The following is a 16127-nucleotide window of genomic DNA, read 5'->3' on the forward strand; positions in this document are numbered from 1 at the left end:
ATGACTTCATGGTTGGTGATTTCTACCGTCATCTTGTTGCCAGCTTGCTTATTATAAACATCTAATAGCCTGACATGCTTCAGATAATATAGAAATAAGAATAATGTATACCACGGTTGTATGTTTATACTGATTGATTTGATAGCAAATACTGGGTGATATTCAGCTATGTTTTAGTCAGAGTGGAACCCTTAAAATGAATGGACCTAGCCCTGCTAATTAATTCCAGTGTTTGATAAAACCTAGTAGAATACCTCTCACTGTCTTTCAGTACTGAGATTTGCAGTTATTATTTTATAGATTTCTAGTCTGTATTTTAATGATTAGTTGTCATCCTAAGAAGCCAATGTTAAGATTCCAATATTTAAAATAGTTGCAAAAACAATTAACAACAATAAAATAATCTAGAATAAAATTGTTCTTTAAAATGACAGCCATAAAACCATCTGAATGTAGACTAAAATAATAATAATAAATATTTGGATCTTTACTAAAGGACAGTCTGATGGGGTATGAATTTTCTTGGAGATTGCATCAGACCTTTCAATGATGATGATAAATAATTTATTATTTATACCCGGCGCATCTAGCTAATACATTAAAACATCAGTCATTAAAAACTTCCCTAAAGAGGGCTGCGTTCAGATGTCTTCTAAACGTCAGATAGTTGTTTATCTCTTTGACATCTGATGGGAGGGCATTCCACAGGGCCACTACCAAGAAGGCCACTACCAAGTGCCACTACCAAGAAGGCCCTCTGCCTGGTTCCCTGTAACTTGGCTTCTCGCAGTGAGGGAACTGCCAGAAGGTCCTTGGCGCTGAATCTCAGTGTCCGGGCTAAACGATGGCGGTGGAGACGCTCCTTCAGGTATACAGTGGTACCTCGGGTTAAGTACTTAATTCTTTCTGGAGGTCCGTTCTTAACCTGAAACTGTTCTTAACTTGAAGCACCACTTTAGCTAATGGGGCCTCCCGCTGCCGCCGCACTGCTGGAGCACGATTTCTGTTCTCATCTTGAAGCAAAGTTCTTAACCCGAGGTACTATTTCTGGGTTAGCAGAGTCTGTAATCTGAAGTGTATGTAACCTGAAGCGTATGTAACCTGAGGTACCACTGTACTGGGCCAAGGCCGTTGAGGGCTTTAAAACTGTCCATAGGATGTCCTCTTTCTTCTGAACTTGGAGTAGAAACATTCAAGTCTGCAAAAGTTGCATTCACTGGGTTGGCCGTGCTCCTAAAAATCTGCCGTTCATGTCTATAAAGTTTAGAATGACATTATTCTCCTGCATCTGTATGTAATGTCAGGTTGTAGACAGTTCAGTTTCCCCCAGCCTGGAATATGCTGTTTCTTAAAAAAGAAACTAAGGCAATAGCTGAATTTAATTTCTTAATAAATAACTGTATTTTTCTACCTTTTCTTTTTCAGGAAAAGAGGGATAGAAGTTATACAGGTGAGTACAATTGTTTTCCCGTCCCCCAATTCTTTAAAGGGGTTTTCTTTCTAAATCTCTTTATCTATATTTGGTATCACTGCCTTTCAAGTTTTCCTTGCTTTGCGGTGGCGGACTTGTACTTCTAATGCTGGATTGCAGATAGGTTTCATTATGCCAAAGTATTGCAATTATGGGGTGGAAGCAGGCATTGCAAAACAACAACAACACATGGTTTCCAGAGCACACTGCATTGCTTTTGGCACTCAAAGTATGAGAACAAACGTAGGGAACTCCTAGCGCAATTCTCAGTATCTCCTTCTGGCTCCACCTATTTGTAGTCAAATCATGCCCTCCAGTAGCCTTTTAAAAAGAGGGTCTAAGGGGGCAGCCTCCCTCTGCCCCCCTGTAATCCAGGTACTATGGTTATTTCCCCTGTCCTGCCTTGCCTTTCCCTTGTAATGTGATGAAACACACAATGGGTTGTGTGTCTTATTACTACGTGTGATGGGGAGAAGAGGAGATATTAGGCAGAACGTCGCAGGAGAAACCATCTGTTGTTGGCAGTGCTTTATCTACACCCAAAGGGTGATATTCATTGTTAGTCATACTCTGAGCATGTCAGCATCGCCCTTGAGCCACTGCCACTAACTAGACTCATCCACTTCAACCCCGACTGGGCTAGGCGAGCTGGGTAGCACTTCCAGATACCACCTTCTGCACAGGAACAGGTCAAAGTGCTGTGGACTCACAGCTTAGTGTTGTGAGCACCGGATTCACTCCCACAAGAAGACAGTCGTCACACAGCAGAGTATAGCAGAGCATAAACGACTCGGAGAGCAGCTCTGTAGAATATCTTCTTTATTCTATCTACAACTATAATACAACTATATACAGAGCTAAATGAGGTCTAAGCATAAATGAATGCTGAACTGCACTGAGTGTCTGCAGCTGCTCTTAGCAGCAACCTTATCTAAACACACGATCTCTAACACTCAGTCTCTCTCTCTCCGACACACTGACTGACTGACACTTTGATGTGGTGCTGGAGCGGAATAAGTAGAGAGGAGAAAACCGCCCCTCCTCTCTGGAGAATCACCAGACTCATCAGCAGATTCTTGGATATGGGAGGGGTGAAATCTCCTTAGAGCAAAGGCATCGAAATCAGTGGATTTAAGGTGTTGAAGTCCATTGACTTCCATGAGTCTACTCTGAGTATGATTGATGTTGGAGATCACCCAAAGACTTAAGGGAAGGGAAAACCCCCCTATTATTAATGAATGCACAAAATGTGCCAGTGGAAAGAACAGAAAACGAAATACTCAACAATACGCTGTTATAAATGTCTTCAAGCATCTGGACAAGCATCTACAGTGCTTTATAACCCGTTGCCCTGACTCAGTAGGAGTCACCCAGTGAAGTTTGCTTTAATTAAAAATTGTAATCCTTGGCTCCAGTCATCCATCTAATTCTTGGAGCTCAAAAATAGGGCAGCCGTGTTTCACTGAATGAAGAATCCAGATCCATGACTAATATTGATCAGCTGGAGATGGTGTACAATGGCTGATGTCGGTTCTTTTTCTTCTTCTGTGTTCCAGTGACATTAGTGCAAAGCAAAGGTTTTTCTGTAAAGGGATGGAGTATATTTTTTTCAGTGCCTCGTAGTAAAAAAAACTTCAGTTATTGCTAGTGAATCCTGTTTGAAGATTATTATTCAGGAACAAAATTTTGTACTTCAGAATAAGTGTAATACAGTGGTACCTCAGGTTAAGAACTTAATTCGTTCTGGAGGTCCGTTCTTAACCTGAAACGGTTCTTAACCTGAGGTACCACTTTAGCTAATGGGGCCTCCCGCTGCCGCTGCACCTCCAGAGCACAATTTCTGTTCTCATCCTGAAGCAAAGTTCTTAACCCAAGGTACTACTTCCGGGTTAGTGGAGTCTGTAACCTGAAGCGTCTGTAACTCGAGGTACCACTGTAGTAACAAAAGCATAGGGAGGAGATCCTTACAGTTGCTTGCTGAACTGGAGATGCTACTTGGAGAAAATCACCAGAAGAAATGGCTAAAGCTTTTCTTGCTTTCAATTCAGAGGGGCTAGTTTTATGAGAATCTACCTACAGTGTGTTTTCATGGAAGAACATCCTTCCCACTCTGCAAACGGGGCCCTATGCACCTTGCCAGTTTCTTGGTGTTCAATCACTCAAAAGACATCTCAGGGTTAGTCTCAGGTGTGTCATACTGGAGCTTGGTTTTCCTCTCTTCCCAAAATGGATAGCAAAACCTCAGATTATTATTGCATAAGGATAAATGAATTGCTTTTGTCAAATTGCTCATAACCTGTTGCAACATTTCATGGCAGAACAATTTTGTGCGTTCAGAGAGGCGGTACTGGTGCCTTATCAATTGCAGATCACTGTTCCTCTCGAACAGGAATTTATGAAATCTCAAATCTAGGAGCAGAAGCGGCAAGTGCTTTTCCACCTTTCAGTTTGGATTGGCGTTTCTGTGTAAATGCACATACCAAGAGTACATTTTGAGGAGCTTGCTGAAAATGCTGAGAAATCAAAATAGGATGGATTCAAATTGAAACTTGCAACTCAGCTTGAAGTTGTAACAGGAATATATTAATAGATACTATTCTTAAAGATTTATCTGTTCTTACTTAACATGCTGTGCTTCCATCAGAAGTATGACCCTTTGCAACATATAGGAGTCAGAGTATTTGTCTATCTAAGCTCAAAATGCTCTGAACACAGATTGGCAGGTTCTCTGTAGAATTTCAGATGGGTGTTTTCCAGTCCTAGTAGAGATGGCAGGGGTTAAAAAGGGGACTTTTTGCATGTAAAGCAGCCCTTTCCCAAGCTGATGCCCTCTAGATAATGTCCAACTGCAGCTCCCACCAGCCCTCACCCACATGGCCAACAGCTGGGATTATGGGAGTTTTATTCCAACAATATCCGGAGGGCACCAGTTTGGGGAAGGCTTATGTAAAGCATGTGTTCTACCCCTGAGCTATGGCTTCTCCTCAAGGCAGCTTACGAAATTCATATATAACTCAGGCAAACTAAAAACATCACAGAGGCATGCAAAAGTGCAGAGGATCAGTCTAAATAGCCTTCTCTGCTAATAAAGAAAAATTAACTGGCCAGTCCAAAGAGGGAGATTCTTATCAAGCAGGTGCTGTTAAGACAGCTCTTGCACATAAAAATAGTCTTGCTTTTGGTGATGAATTTGAACAACATTTTTGTTGTTGCCACAGTAGTAGTCTTAATTTGGGATTCCTTCCCTGCTAAATTAGCAGATGTGCCCTTTTAAATGGTGTTCCAGTTCTAGATGTGTCAACTCTGTAATGCACATCCTTCTGTCATAAGAACAGCCCTGCTTGGATCAGGCTAGAAGTCCATCTAAGTCCATCCATCCTGTTCTCTCTGTGGCCAACTGGATGCCTATAGGATTCCGAACCTGAGTACCAGAATGCTATCCCCAGTTGTTACTGGTATTCAAAGACACAAGGCCTCCAACAGTGGACAAAAAACTTAGACATTGTGGCTAGTAGCCACTGATAGCCATTTCATCCATTAAATTGGTTTCAGCTTCTTCTAAAACCATCCAAATTAGAAGCCATGACTACTTCTTGTGGAAGCAAATTCCAGAGGTTAACTACATGCTGGATGAAGAAGGGCTTTCTTTTGTCTTCCAACATTCAGCTTCATTGGATATCTTCCTTGTGAACAGCCCCACCCCACCCTGCCATTGTGTGCAGCATTGGCCAATGAAAGCTTTCTGTTATCTTTAAATGCAAAATAGGTTATAGTTCAGTCGCAGTCCATGAGACAGGAGAAAAAAACCTGGCCAACGCTCTGCAGTATTGAATATACTATGCCTGCTTGGCTTGTGCAAATATTTGTTCTCATGATACGGCACCGCTTCATAAATCTCTACTAAGCTTGTGACACAAAATTGCTGGTCACAATTGGAAGATGTCGTTTTTCTGCTGCGGAACCGTTCTGCATGCTGTGGGTGGAAATGCTGGAGGTTGCTGTACAGCACACCGGGAGGATTTAATTGGGTATTTTCACACCAGTTACTTCTGAAAATGGTCAACTCTTTAACTGTGGTTCATGTACCCTGTCACGTACCCTGGCTCTAGATTACGATATCCCGGTCTTAGTGAAGTGGTAGGGGCTGCATTTGTGTTAAGCAGTAGGCTTGCATTTGTTCCAGGATTATATTCTCCTGATCTATGCTTAGGAGAAGCCGGCGGTGGTGGCTGCTGACGACAACTACAGTTCCGTATGTCTGCAGTCCTCTATTCTGTGTAGCCTGCTAATACTGTATGCAGGTTTACTTGGAAAAACTCCCTGTTTAAAAAAACAAAACACTGAGGGTGTGATCTGCTTGTACTGGCTTCGTACCACCCATATACAGAAGCGGTGGTGGCACCCAGATTGTGAAACACCCTCCTCGTAGATGCATGATTTGCACTGACACTACAATCCTTTCAGTGCCAGATTAAAACTTCTATTTGTGTGTGTTTGCCTGGACGTTTTTAAGTGTTGGTTATGCCGTCCAAGTGCCTGCTTCTGTTTCTTTATCTGTTTAGAAATGGTATAAATAGTTTAGTTATGCCCATTTCACATCGCTGTGCTATCCATGTAGGGGTGAATATCAGTTTATAAAAGTATTAGTTACAAATTTAAAATAAAAAAGATTAAAATAATGCTACATAGAGGATTGTTCCCCCCAAACCTTTGCATACACATCATCATCACCTTCATTGAATTGATATCTGAATCACCCTTCACAAGTATGTCCCAAGGCGATTTATGGACATACTCCTAAAAACAGTGCTCCCAATTTACTGTTGCTGGGTTGTTGGAATTTTTTTTTTAAAAAAACAACACAGTGAAAATCTTCATCCTTTTAAAACAGCTGGATTCACCAGAAAGCTTCGAAGAAGCGAGTTTATCTTTAGCCAAAGTCAAGATACCGATGAAAACAGTTTGCACTAATTGTTGCCAGGCAACGGTTATTTTTGTGAAATGTTGAGGGCTTTACTTTTGTGTGAAACATTAGTAGAATAAGCAAAGAACAGCAGAATATATCCAAGGAAAGGGAGCTTATAAAATACATATCGTATACATAGAGACTCGTCTGGAAGCCCTCCAAGCCAAGCACAGTTTGAAGGATGTTGGTGAACTGTCTCCCTAGGATCAGGGAAATGGTATTTACTTTTCTTTGCCTGTGTGCCAGTGGCTTACGAGAAAAAGGCACTTTTTTCTAGGATAGTTCAACTCTGGCTTCAGTGCCTAATGATGATGATGATGAAGATGATGTTAACAGCATTTATATTCTGCCCTTTAGCCGAAAAGGCTCTTAGAGTGACTTACAAAACTCCATTCTAAGACAGTCCCTGCAGGGCATACAAGGAAATAAGACTGGGAGGGAGGAGGAGAAAGCAAGCTCAGACACACATTTTAAAGTTACAACCATTGTCAGTGGTCATTCTTGGTGGGTTGTCCTTGAATAGAGAGCAGTCCTTCTCCAGAAACAACCTGCCATCGGATCCGAGAGGAGCTGGTGACCACATCCAGGTCAGGAGAACAGATAAGCTCCTGCCAGAGTCCTTCTCTCAGACAGCTGTCTCATTAACAGTTAGAATCCTCACAGGAGGGGGTTGATGAAATTAACTCTTCCTTTCATGCCATTGGCAAACATATTGGGGGTATCTAGGTGGCAACCATTTTGTGCCGGGGTTCCATTCCTGGCTCCCTGGCCTGACCCTGTTCTGCCCTTGGTGGCTGTGCGTCAGTTGGACACACACAAAATGGTCGCCACCTGTAGATGGTATACGTGCCCCAGAAAGCTTGACTTTAACAAATGAGGCTTCTCAACTTTGTGTAAGGTTGCTGCAACCATTTTTCACTCTCTTGTGCCACCTCTCATCCATCTTCCCAAAGACAAAAGCCCACAGGGTTGTGTTATATCCCACAACCTTCAGCATGAATGCTGTAGTGGCAGTTAACAAGAAGATGAAAAAGAATGCAAGCATGCCATAAATTGGCAGAAGGCAACAAATAAAATGCAACCAGTAACTCCTCATTTGCTTATTTATCAGAATTTGAGAAGTTTCTCTAGGGGTATGTGGCAAATTATTGTGTGTGTGTTTTTGTGTGTTTTTTTTAAGGGCTATCCCAGGAGCTTTGTGTGTTGTGGTTCTTTTGGAGTCTAGAATGTGGTGGTCCCTCAGTCTGGATTCTCAATTTTGTTTTAAAGTTTCTTAAAATAGCATTTTAGGATTGTGTGGATATACTGGAATGTGTGTGTTATCATCTTCAATCTAAGAAACAGTGGTAGCAAAACAAAATTTACTGTAGTTAGAAATTAAATTGCATAATAAAAATTAAGCAAAAGAGCAAAATTTTGGGGATGAAGTGTGCAAAATATCCTCATGTATATGGGTTGCAGAGTCTCATTTTCCTTGGTGCAGAATGAATTGCCTGGGAGCAGAATTTTACTTTTTAAAGACAGAATGCTTACAGCTCCTTCCCTCCCATAGTCTCTGTACAAGCAGAAGATGGTAAAATGGTCCTTGAATTTTTCAGATGTTGCTACAGCCACAAGGCATGGAAAGTGAAAAATGAAAATGATGCACACCATTCTTTTCTTCATGCAAGTTCTCAGAAATTCCAAAGTGCGATCTGCCCTTCGCTGTAAACAGCACCGAAACATCTGGTCTGCAGTAGCTAAGGGGAACATGCAGATAGCCCCAAAGACCTCATGCTTGAAAACAGGAATGCTGTCATTGGTTTTGCTTTTTAAGGAACAGATGCTTCTTTCTCCGATGTTTGACCCACCCTAAAAGTTCTCAGTAGCAAATAGATTAAGAAATAATAAAGGGTCAATGCCGTTGTGGTTGTAAAATGGGAAATCACCTTGGTGACTGACTGATCCAGGGGGCAATGCTGGACAGTTAAACTATCAATATTTTTCAGACAATTCATTAGTTTGCATGTATGTGCTGCAAATTGAATGGTTCCAAATCGGTTAGAACTTAGTGGTAATGCTTGTGCAACCTGCTCCTGCTCTCCTCATCTTCCTCATCCCCAAGGCGGAAGTTATCACTGAGCTATGATAACTTTCAGTTCAAATGGATTCGTTCACCCCATACCGGAAATGCTTAGGCCATTCTTCCGGTATGCCAAAGAATCATTCTTTCAGTTGTTAGCAGAGACTCCCAGTTCTTGCCCCTCTCATTGACCAACACACTAATGCCAGACAAAAGGTAGTTATTTATAGTGGCTTTGAAAGAATCCGCTGAAGAATGGATAGAAAAGACATAATTGAGGGAAACTGATAGGATATAGGATCATATTATAGGGAAAACCAAAAAGAAGAATGTTGACTGGTTGTGCAAATAAAGGAAAGCTTTTAAGTCTTGTTGACAGAAGCATGGAGCCTTGTGGTTTAAATGCATGCAAAATAGTTTGCTGCTATAAAAACATTTTATAGAAAACTCTTAATGTACCCAGTAGGTATTGCCTTGCAAGGGGAAGGGCCATCACGCTACTAGAACCCAAATCTAATGAAACTGAATGTTGGAAGAGTTAGGACAGACCCTGCAAGATGTAATGATGATCACCAACATGGATGGATTTGGATAAGACAGTGTGCTAGACATCTCCCCGGAGGCTGTATTGGTAGCAGCATCAAGATCAGTGTGACAATTTTGTCCTCAAAGTGCCTAGCCAACTTATTGCAGCAGGCCTTTGATGGTTACAGTGCCCCACAAAGTAAGGCAGGTAGTACCAGGTTTCCCACCACCCAAAAGAGCTCTGCTGGGTGGCTTCTTGAGGACACAGTGGAAACAGCAACATGGACCTTTTTTGCTGCAAGCATCACTATCTGATAGTTTTGGCTGTGCTTTTTAATGGCTGTTCGGTCAGCTTCACGCGGAGTTTTGCACCACTTCCTCTCTAACTGTAGCCTGTCCTGCTTCCTTGCTAAAACTTTGGGTTGTGCAGAAGGAATGGTGTTAATTGGCAGAGTACCCGTAAAGAAAGAATTTAAGCATCCTCAGACAACATCACCCATGCCAGGTTTATCAAAGATGAGAAGTTGCTGCTAGAGCCTTCCGGACAATGCTGGTGCATAAGAAGTTTTTAAAAACTGTTTAGAATTTGAGTCAATTAAGCAAGCAGTGCACCCTTGGTGTGCTCCATTTAAAGAACAGTACTGTAAAAGTTACATAAGGATGATAGCCCCGTGAACACTTCTGATCTCAGTATCTTCTGCATTGGTTCTCATTTGTGATCTCTGCAAAGAGGAGGGCTATAAAGTCAAGTGCTATTTATGAGGGGTTATGTTAAGGCTTTTCATTTTGATTAAAACCAATATTGAACATAGTAGGTTGTAAATGTTAATTTCCCTTGACTCCCGGTGGATTGAGGTTTCGGCGCCTTTGTTTATTGGAGCTCTTAAGGTTATGTACGGCCTTGTGTGCATGCATTTCCAAATGGTGACATAGCAACCGGGTATGCTGCAATGATGGACAACATGGCAAGAGCAAGGGTGGATGATGAAAGCCTGACACTTAAAAAGAAACATCTCCATTTAGGTAACAGAAGTAAAAATTCACTTGAAGTAAAAGTAAAAAAAAAAAAATGCTTGACTTGGGTTTTAAAAGTTGTGCATTTGGTATTCCTCAAATGTCATTGAAACATAACTTCTTATAGTCTGCTTATTATTTTCCCTGTCTCTTCACCACAATTTTTCAAGTTTTTCGCGCAGTGTGTAAACACTGGGCGATAGTAGCTGGAGCTGTATACAACCTCAAGGAGGCCTTGCTTTGATCATCAGGGTTTTAACTAAATCCAGCGTGACATACTAGGCAGAGATTGAGCCAAAGCAGATCGTTCAACAAGCCAGCTCTTATAGGAACCCATGGGGTGGGTTGATGAGTGTGTGTGTGAAGGATCCTTTGTTAATCGGTGTTTGTATGTTTTGTTTTGTTTTTAGATGAGCCTTACTAACATTACTAGGGACGTGGGTGGCGCTGTGGGTTAAACCACAGAGCCTAGCACTTGCCGATCAGAAGGTCGGTGGTTCGAATCCCCGTGACGGGGTGAGCTCCCATTGCTCGGTCCCTGCTCCTGCCAACCTAGCAGTTCAAAAGCATGTTAAAGTGAAAGTAGATAAATAGGTACCGCTCCGGCGGGAAGGTAAACGGCGTTTCCGTGCGCTGTTCTGGTTTTGCCAGAAGCAGCTTAGTCATGCTGGCCACATGACCCGGAAGCTTTATGCCAGCTCCCTCGGCCAATAAAGCGAGGTGAGCGCCGCAACCCCAGAGTTGGTCACGACTAGACCTAATGCTCAGGGGTCCCTTTACCTTTACCTTACTAATATTACTAAGGCAAAACATTTGGTCAAATGAAGGGTTGATCACCAGACATGTGGATAAGTAGGTTAGAAAAACCTGTTTCAAGCCACGATTTCCCTAATATCGAGTCCAGTAGGCTGCTCCTAGTGTTTGCATGAGTTGAAGTTCCACATGCATAACAGAACTTTCCCCCTTTTCTCCTAACCATTAGTTCGTTTGTATATGCACAGCATAGCATAGATGAACAAAAACATAATTCAGCCAAAATGAAACACTTTCTTTTGTTGGAAACCTATGGATTGCAAGTTTTAAGCAGTTCATTTAATCTCTCCTATTGAACGTGCTAAGCTTTGTTGGATTGTTCCCAAAGACTTTTGTTTACAATTAATAAAAAGTCTCCAAGAGCATGCTGATCTAGTTCTTCTCTTTGCTCCAGCACAACAATGTTTTCCAAGGAGGATCTAATAAAAAAGTGGTAAGATTTATTATAATAGATTTATTGTAAACAATACCCTTTGCTTTCTTGATCTTAATCCTGATTGTCCACTTGTGGAAGCCATTTGGGGGCTCTGGCTACCATTTTCAGATAAAGATTAGCTTTGTTATGATTGCCCTGGTTTTTTTTGTTTTTGTTTTGGATAGAACATTAGATCATTTTAAAGGAGCCTGTATTTTGGCAGCCGTTGCTATGTTTTTTAATATCTATCTATCTATCTATCCCCATTCTAGTGTATATGTATCACTTGGGGCAGCTTACAGCATATCGAAATTAAAAACAACATAGAATATTACAAAAGACAGAGGGCAACAGGTAGAAAATTATTAAAGTCTTATAAAATAGAAGCCTGTTGGAATACAAAGCTATTAAATTGCTGACAAAGGACAGTGAGAGAGGGTGCCAGCTGCATTTCACATGGCAAGGTTTTCCATAATCTGGGTGCAGCCACTGAGAAGATTCTCTCTCATTTTGTGTCGTAATAGTTGGGGGTCATTCTCCCCCCCCCCCAATTTTTATTATGGGTGGAAACCATGGTAACAAATTTTCCTGTTACCTCGTGATGATGAGCAGAAATAGTGCCACCATCCTTCCTGTTTGTGCACTTTGCTATAATGGATTGCAGTCTCACCCTGAGTGCTGTTTCTCATCCCTTGAAAATGCCAGAAGAACCAAAGCTAGGGAAATGTACGTGTCTGTCTGTCTGTCTGTCTGTCTGAAGTTGGCTTGAAGCTGGAAATAGGTGCTCCTTGATGTAGAGGCCACCTGGGCGTCCTGTGACGATGTTGGGTCCAGGAGTTCCCCCAAGTTATGGACTTGCTCATTCCAGGGGAGTGCAGCTCCTTCCAAAACAGACCATCCCCCTACCTCCCACAGATGAGAATTTGGGAGTCACTGAGGGGGGAGAGTGGAACCTCTGAAGTACAGTGTCTTGAACCCACACCTCCCTTAGCCACTCCAGAAAGATGTTGTGGTCAAGTGCATTGAAAGCAGCTGAAAAGTCAAGGAGAAAAAACAAGGTTGCTTTCCTTCCAACAAATCAGTCAGGCTGACCAAGGCAGTTTCAGTGCCATAACTGAGCCTGAAGCTGGACTGAAATGGATCCAGACATACCTGAATCTGTGCCGCCACAACCCTCTCAAGCACCTTGCTCAGAAAGGGGTTATTTGCCACTGAGTGAGTTGTTTAATGTTCTGGGTCCCCTTTTAAGGAAGGGATGCACAATTACCTCCATTTGAGGAGATGGTTTCTCCTCCTCCAATAAAGCATCAAACACTTCCTGGACCCACCCAGTCAAACCTCTACGGTTAAGATGAGCAGAGAGCCAAGGAGCCAATTATGACATTTGCCATGTACTTCAGACTTGGCCATGTACTTCAGACTTCCCTTGTCTGCCTTCACTGTTGCAAGGTTTTGTATATAGCCAGTAGTGTACGTCTATCAATGGTAGCAATTTTTCTGTGACGGATGATTGCTGGAGCTTTCAGGGCTGAAACCTGGGAGCTACCAGCTCTTACATTTCTTTGCTTCCATTAATGCAAATGTGAGGATGACAATCTTTCTTTCAGAATACCTTGTCCACCGGGATAAATTCTTGCTCTGAGAGAACTGGACCACCCTGATAGAATTGCTAACTGACTTTGAAAGTCACAGTGCTGTGAGATGGGGCTTTAGTCAAGGCTCTTTTCTGACTTCTATTTGGGAACCATTCAGATGTGATTTAATATAGTTACATTAATTGGGTTTAAAGACGTCAAAGGTCCTAAACTTTAGAGGAGTGTGGTTTTGTAATCCAATCTTTTAGAAATGGGAAGAAGAATGGCTACTAAAGAGGTTTGCTAGATTAATGAAGATAGCATTTTGTGTTAATGGAATTGCCTCAGGCAGATGAACAGAGGCCAACAGTGAAATAAGGCACTTGGCTGTTTTGGCTGCTTACAGTTTGGAGGCTCATATTTTGAGCTATGCAAATAAGTGCTTTGACATAAGTGCTATCTCAAACCATCAGATTATTCACCTTCTGCATATTCATTGCTAAGTGATTTTCTAAAACCATGGAATTTTAGATTTAGCAAGATAGCATCTTCAAAATTTTGCCGTGACGCCCAATTAACTACACTAAAAGATTTTCCAAGTCGATGAATTCAGGGTGATCAAATGTAACTTGTTTAGTCCTACTTTGCAGATTTTGTGGAGTCCCGATTTTATTCTGTGTGTCTTTCCGAGGGGTCTGTACAGTACATCTTTCATGAAGCTGTGTGAGTGATTTTCTGTTGAAGTTTCATAGTCCTTGGTTGGATCTTCATCCTTTTTTGGACGATGCAGTGAGTTTTATTATAATTCTGACTTCAATGACCCCTATAAACATGATGCAGAAGCCCACTTGGACTTACTTTGTTCTGAGAAGGAAGATAGTGGGAGAAGATGACAGCTGCTCTACATGGGCTTAAGAGAAATACTGTCAGGCTTAAGAGCAATACTATATATAAAGAGAATTTTAGTCAAACTACCATGGCTTTCTTGCTTCTTCTTCTTCTTCTTTTTTGTAAAGAAAGAGCTTCAAGTGAAGCTTGGTCCTTTCCCCCCCTCCTTTGTACCCACTGGGAAACTGAACAAACCTGGTGTACCCGGAACTGAATATGAAGAGTGTAGCTGAATGGGACACAGCTGCAAGCAGCCTGAGGAAGTACCATCCACCTTGGGCCTGCCCATAAAAAACAGGTTTAGAGTGAGAGACCAGGATGATACCTGCTGTTTCCAGGAACTCTTCTTATTGTGTGACTTTTGCGGGTGAGCTGAGTTTGTTTGGGCCCTGGGTGAGAACATAGTGGCTGAGAGGGAGGGTGTGTCAGAAGGAAAATGAATTGATATCATTTTATATATATTAGTAACTTTATATTATTGTAGCATTTTTATATGCAACTGTATTTTTTGTAACATTTTGTTTTAAGTTTTCTGTTGTGGCTTCAGTTTCCTTAGAGTTTTTAAAATCTATCAAGTGGTATAGAAATCAATCAACGACTGAACAAAATGTCAAAAGTTTACAGTTATTCAGTAAATGAGTTGCAAGAGGCTGAATGACCATCTAGCCTAGCTCCTAAATTGCTCCCTAATGTGCTGCAAGCAGAGAGATGGATTCCCCCCCCCCCCCGAGAAAATAGCTCCAGATTACTCAAAAGTGAGCTCAGCCAAACATAAGCTTCATCAATCTAAGGACAGGTTACCAGTGTCATGCACCTTGAATTATCATTGAATGGATGCCAGTTACTTTGTTAGTAATTTTTCAGTGAAATCCTGTGCCCCTGTTATTGGTACCTCAGTTTTGTAAATCCTAGAAAGTGTTGTCGGGAATGGGGAACATGTGTGTTTGTGTCCAGATGTTGTTAGACTCCACCATTTGTTGGTGCTGATGGGAGGTGGAATCCAACAACAAATGGAGAGCCAAAGGTTCCCTGATATTATTGATCCATATTATGGAGTGACCTTAATATGGAAGATGCTGATGGATTACCCTTTTCTAGGCTTAACTCTTCTTCTTTAGAATAGAATAGTTGTGTGGAAAGCATGCATTATAGAACTGATGTGGAAGCTGTTCATCCCTTGAGAATAAGCAGCAGTCATGGATACAGAGCAGGCTTTAAGCAGTCTTGATAAAAGGTTAATATAGAAACTTTTCCCAAGCTGGGGGGAATCAAGCAAGAGAGTGTGGGAAGACTGATGCCTCTTGATTTGTGTGGCTTGTAGAGATTGATCTCTTACAGCTGGGCCTATAACCTGTAGCTGTGCAACAGAAATAGCAAACAGAACAATAGAAAACTTGCTGTCTAATTAATTGATGAGATGAGGTAAGTTGAGTCAACCATGAGGGAATGCAGGGGGAGGAAAAGGCGGCTGCTTGGTCGTGGAATGTGCCCATCTGATTTCTGCTTAATTGGAGTCACTTGCAGGAAACAGCATGGCAACTGTAAGCTGTGAATATACTTAGCCAGCTGCAGTGATGATTTGATTGAAGGGTAAAGGTTTTTAATAAATTGCATAAATCAGCCTCTCTTGCTTAATGGAGATTCAACAGTTTTCCTAAGTTTATCAACTTTAGACATGGATAATTTGTGGCTGTTTCTGGCCTTTATAAAAATAAGACAGTAACAGGTTACTAAAACTGTGTTCTGTTCTTATAGACACTTGAAGTTGCTTTATGCTATTGAGTATAAAACTATATACTGATTGATAGAGGCCCTTGAAGGTCTCACAGTATTTCCCAACACTTTAAACCAAGATCCCTTTAGTGCAGGAGTGGTTGGTGGGTTCAAATGGTAGGAGGCACAAGTGGTTGTGGTCAGTACACCCCCCTTGCAATTAGCACTGTGGAGATAGTTCCTTTTCATGCCCTTGCAAATAGCAGTTTCTGAGGGTCCAATCCAAACTTTGGAGCCTTGCATCATAGCAGAAGGCCTTTGACCCTTCCCTGCTTTGGTCCCTGTCTGGTTTGGACCTCTCACAATTTGCAGTACCAAGAGAAAAGAAATCTGTTTGTTTTAATGTTGTTGGGTTTTTTGTTTTGTTTTGTTTTGTTTTGTTTTGCAATACAAATTGCAGGTGCTGTGCCCCCAACCAGGACCACAACATTAAAGCCCCCTACCCTACAGTCTTGATTTACCGTATTTTTCCTCCCATAGGACGCACCAAATTTTTTGGGGGGGAAAACAAAGGAATTTTTTTCCCCTTTATTCCCCCCCCCCAAACCAGGTCGGGGAAACCAAACCAGGTCGGGGAACAGCGGTATGGCGGCGCTGCGCCTCCCTGCTGTCCCCCGAGCTTGTGG

At 41.9% G+C, this 16127-nt stretch overlaps 1 protein-coding gene across 2 annotated transcripts in view; it reads left to right on the forward strand.

The window, feature by feature from the left end:
- ITPK1 (inositol-tetrakisphosphate 1-kinase) overlaps nt 1–16127 on the forward strand; it is a 121859-nt gene that overhangs the window by 31047 nt on the left and 74685 nt on the right. For both annotated transcript variants that reach the window (XM_053376406.1, XM_053376414.1), the window contains exon 2: nt 1426–1450. In XM_053376406.1, the coding sequence (XP_053232381.1) occupies nt 1426–1450 (25 nt within the window). The remainder of the gene's footprint in view (nt 1–1425; nt 1451–16127) is intronic.

Source organism: Podarcis raffonei, chromosome 1 (assembly GCF_027172205.1).
Source record: "Podarcis raffonei isolate rPodRaf1 chromosome 1, rPodRaf1.pri, whole genome shotgun sequence".
Taxonomy (NCBI): Eukaryota; Metazoa; Chordata; class Lepidosauria; order Squamata; family Lacertidae; genus Podarcis; species Podarcis raffonei.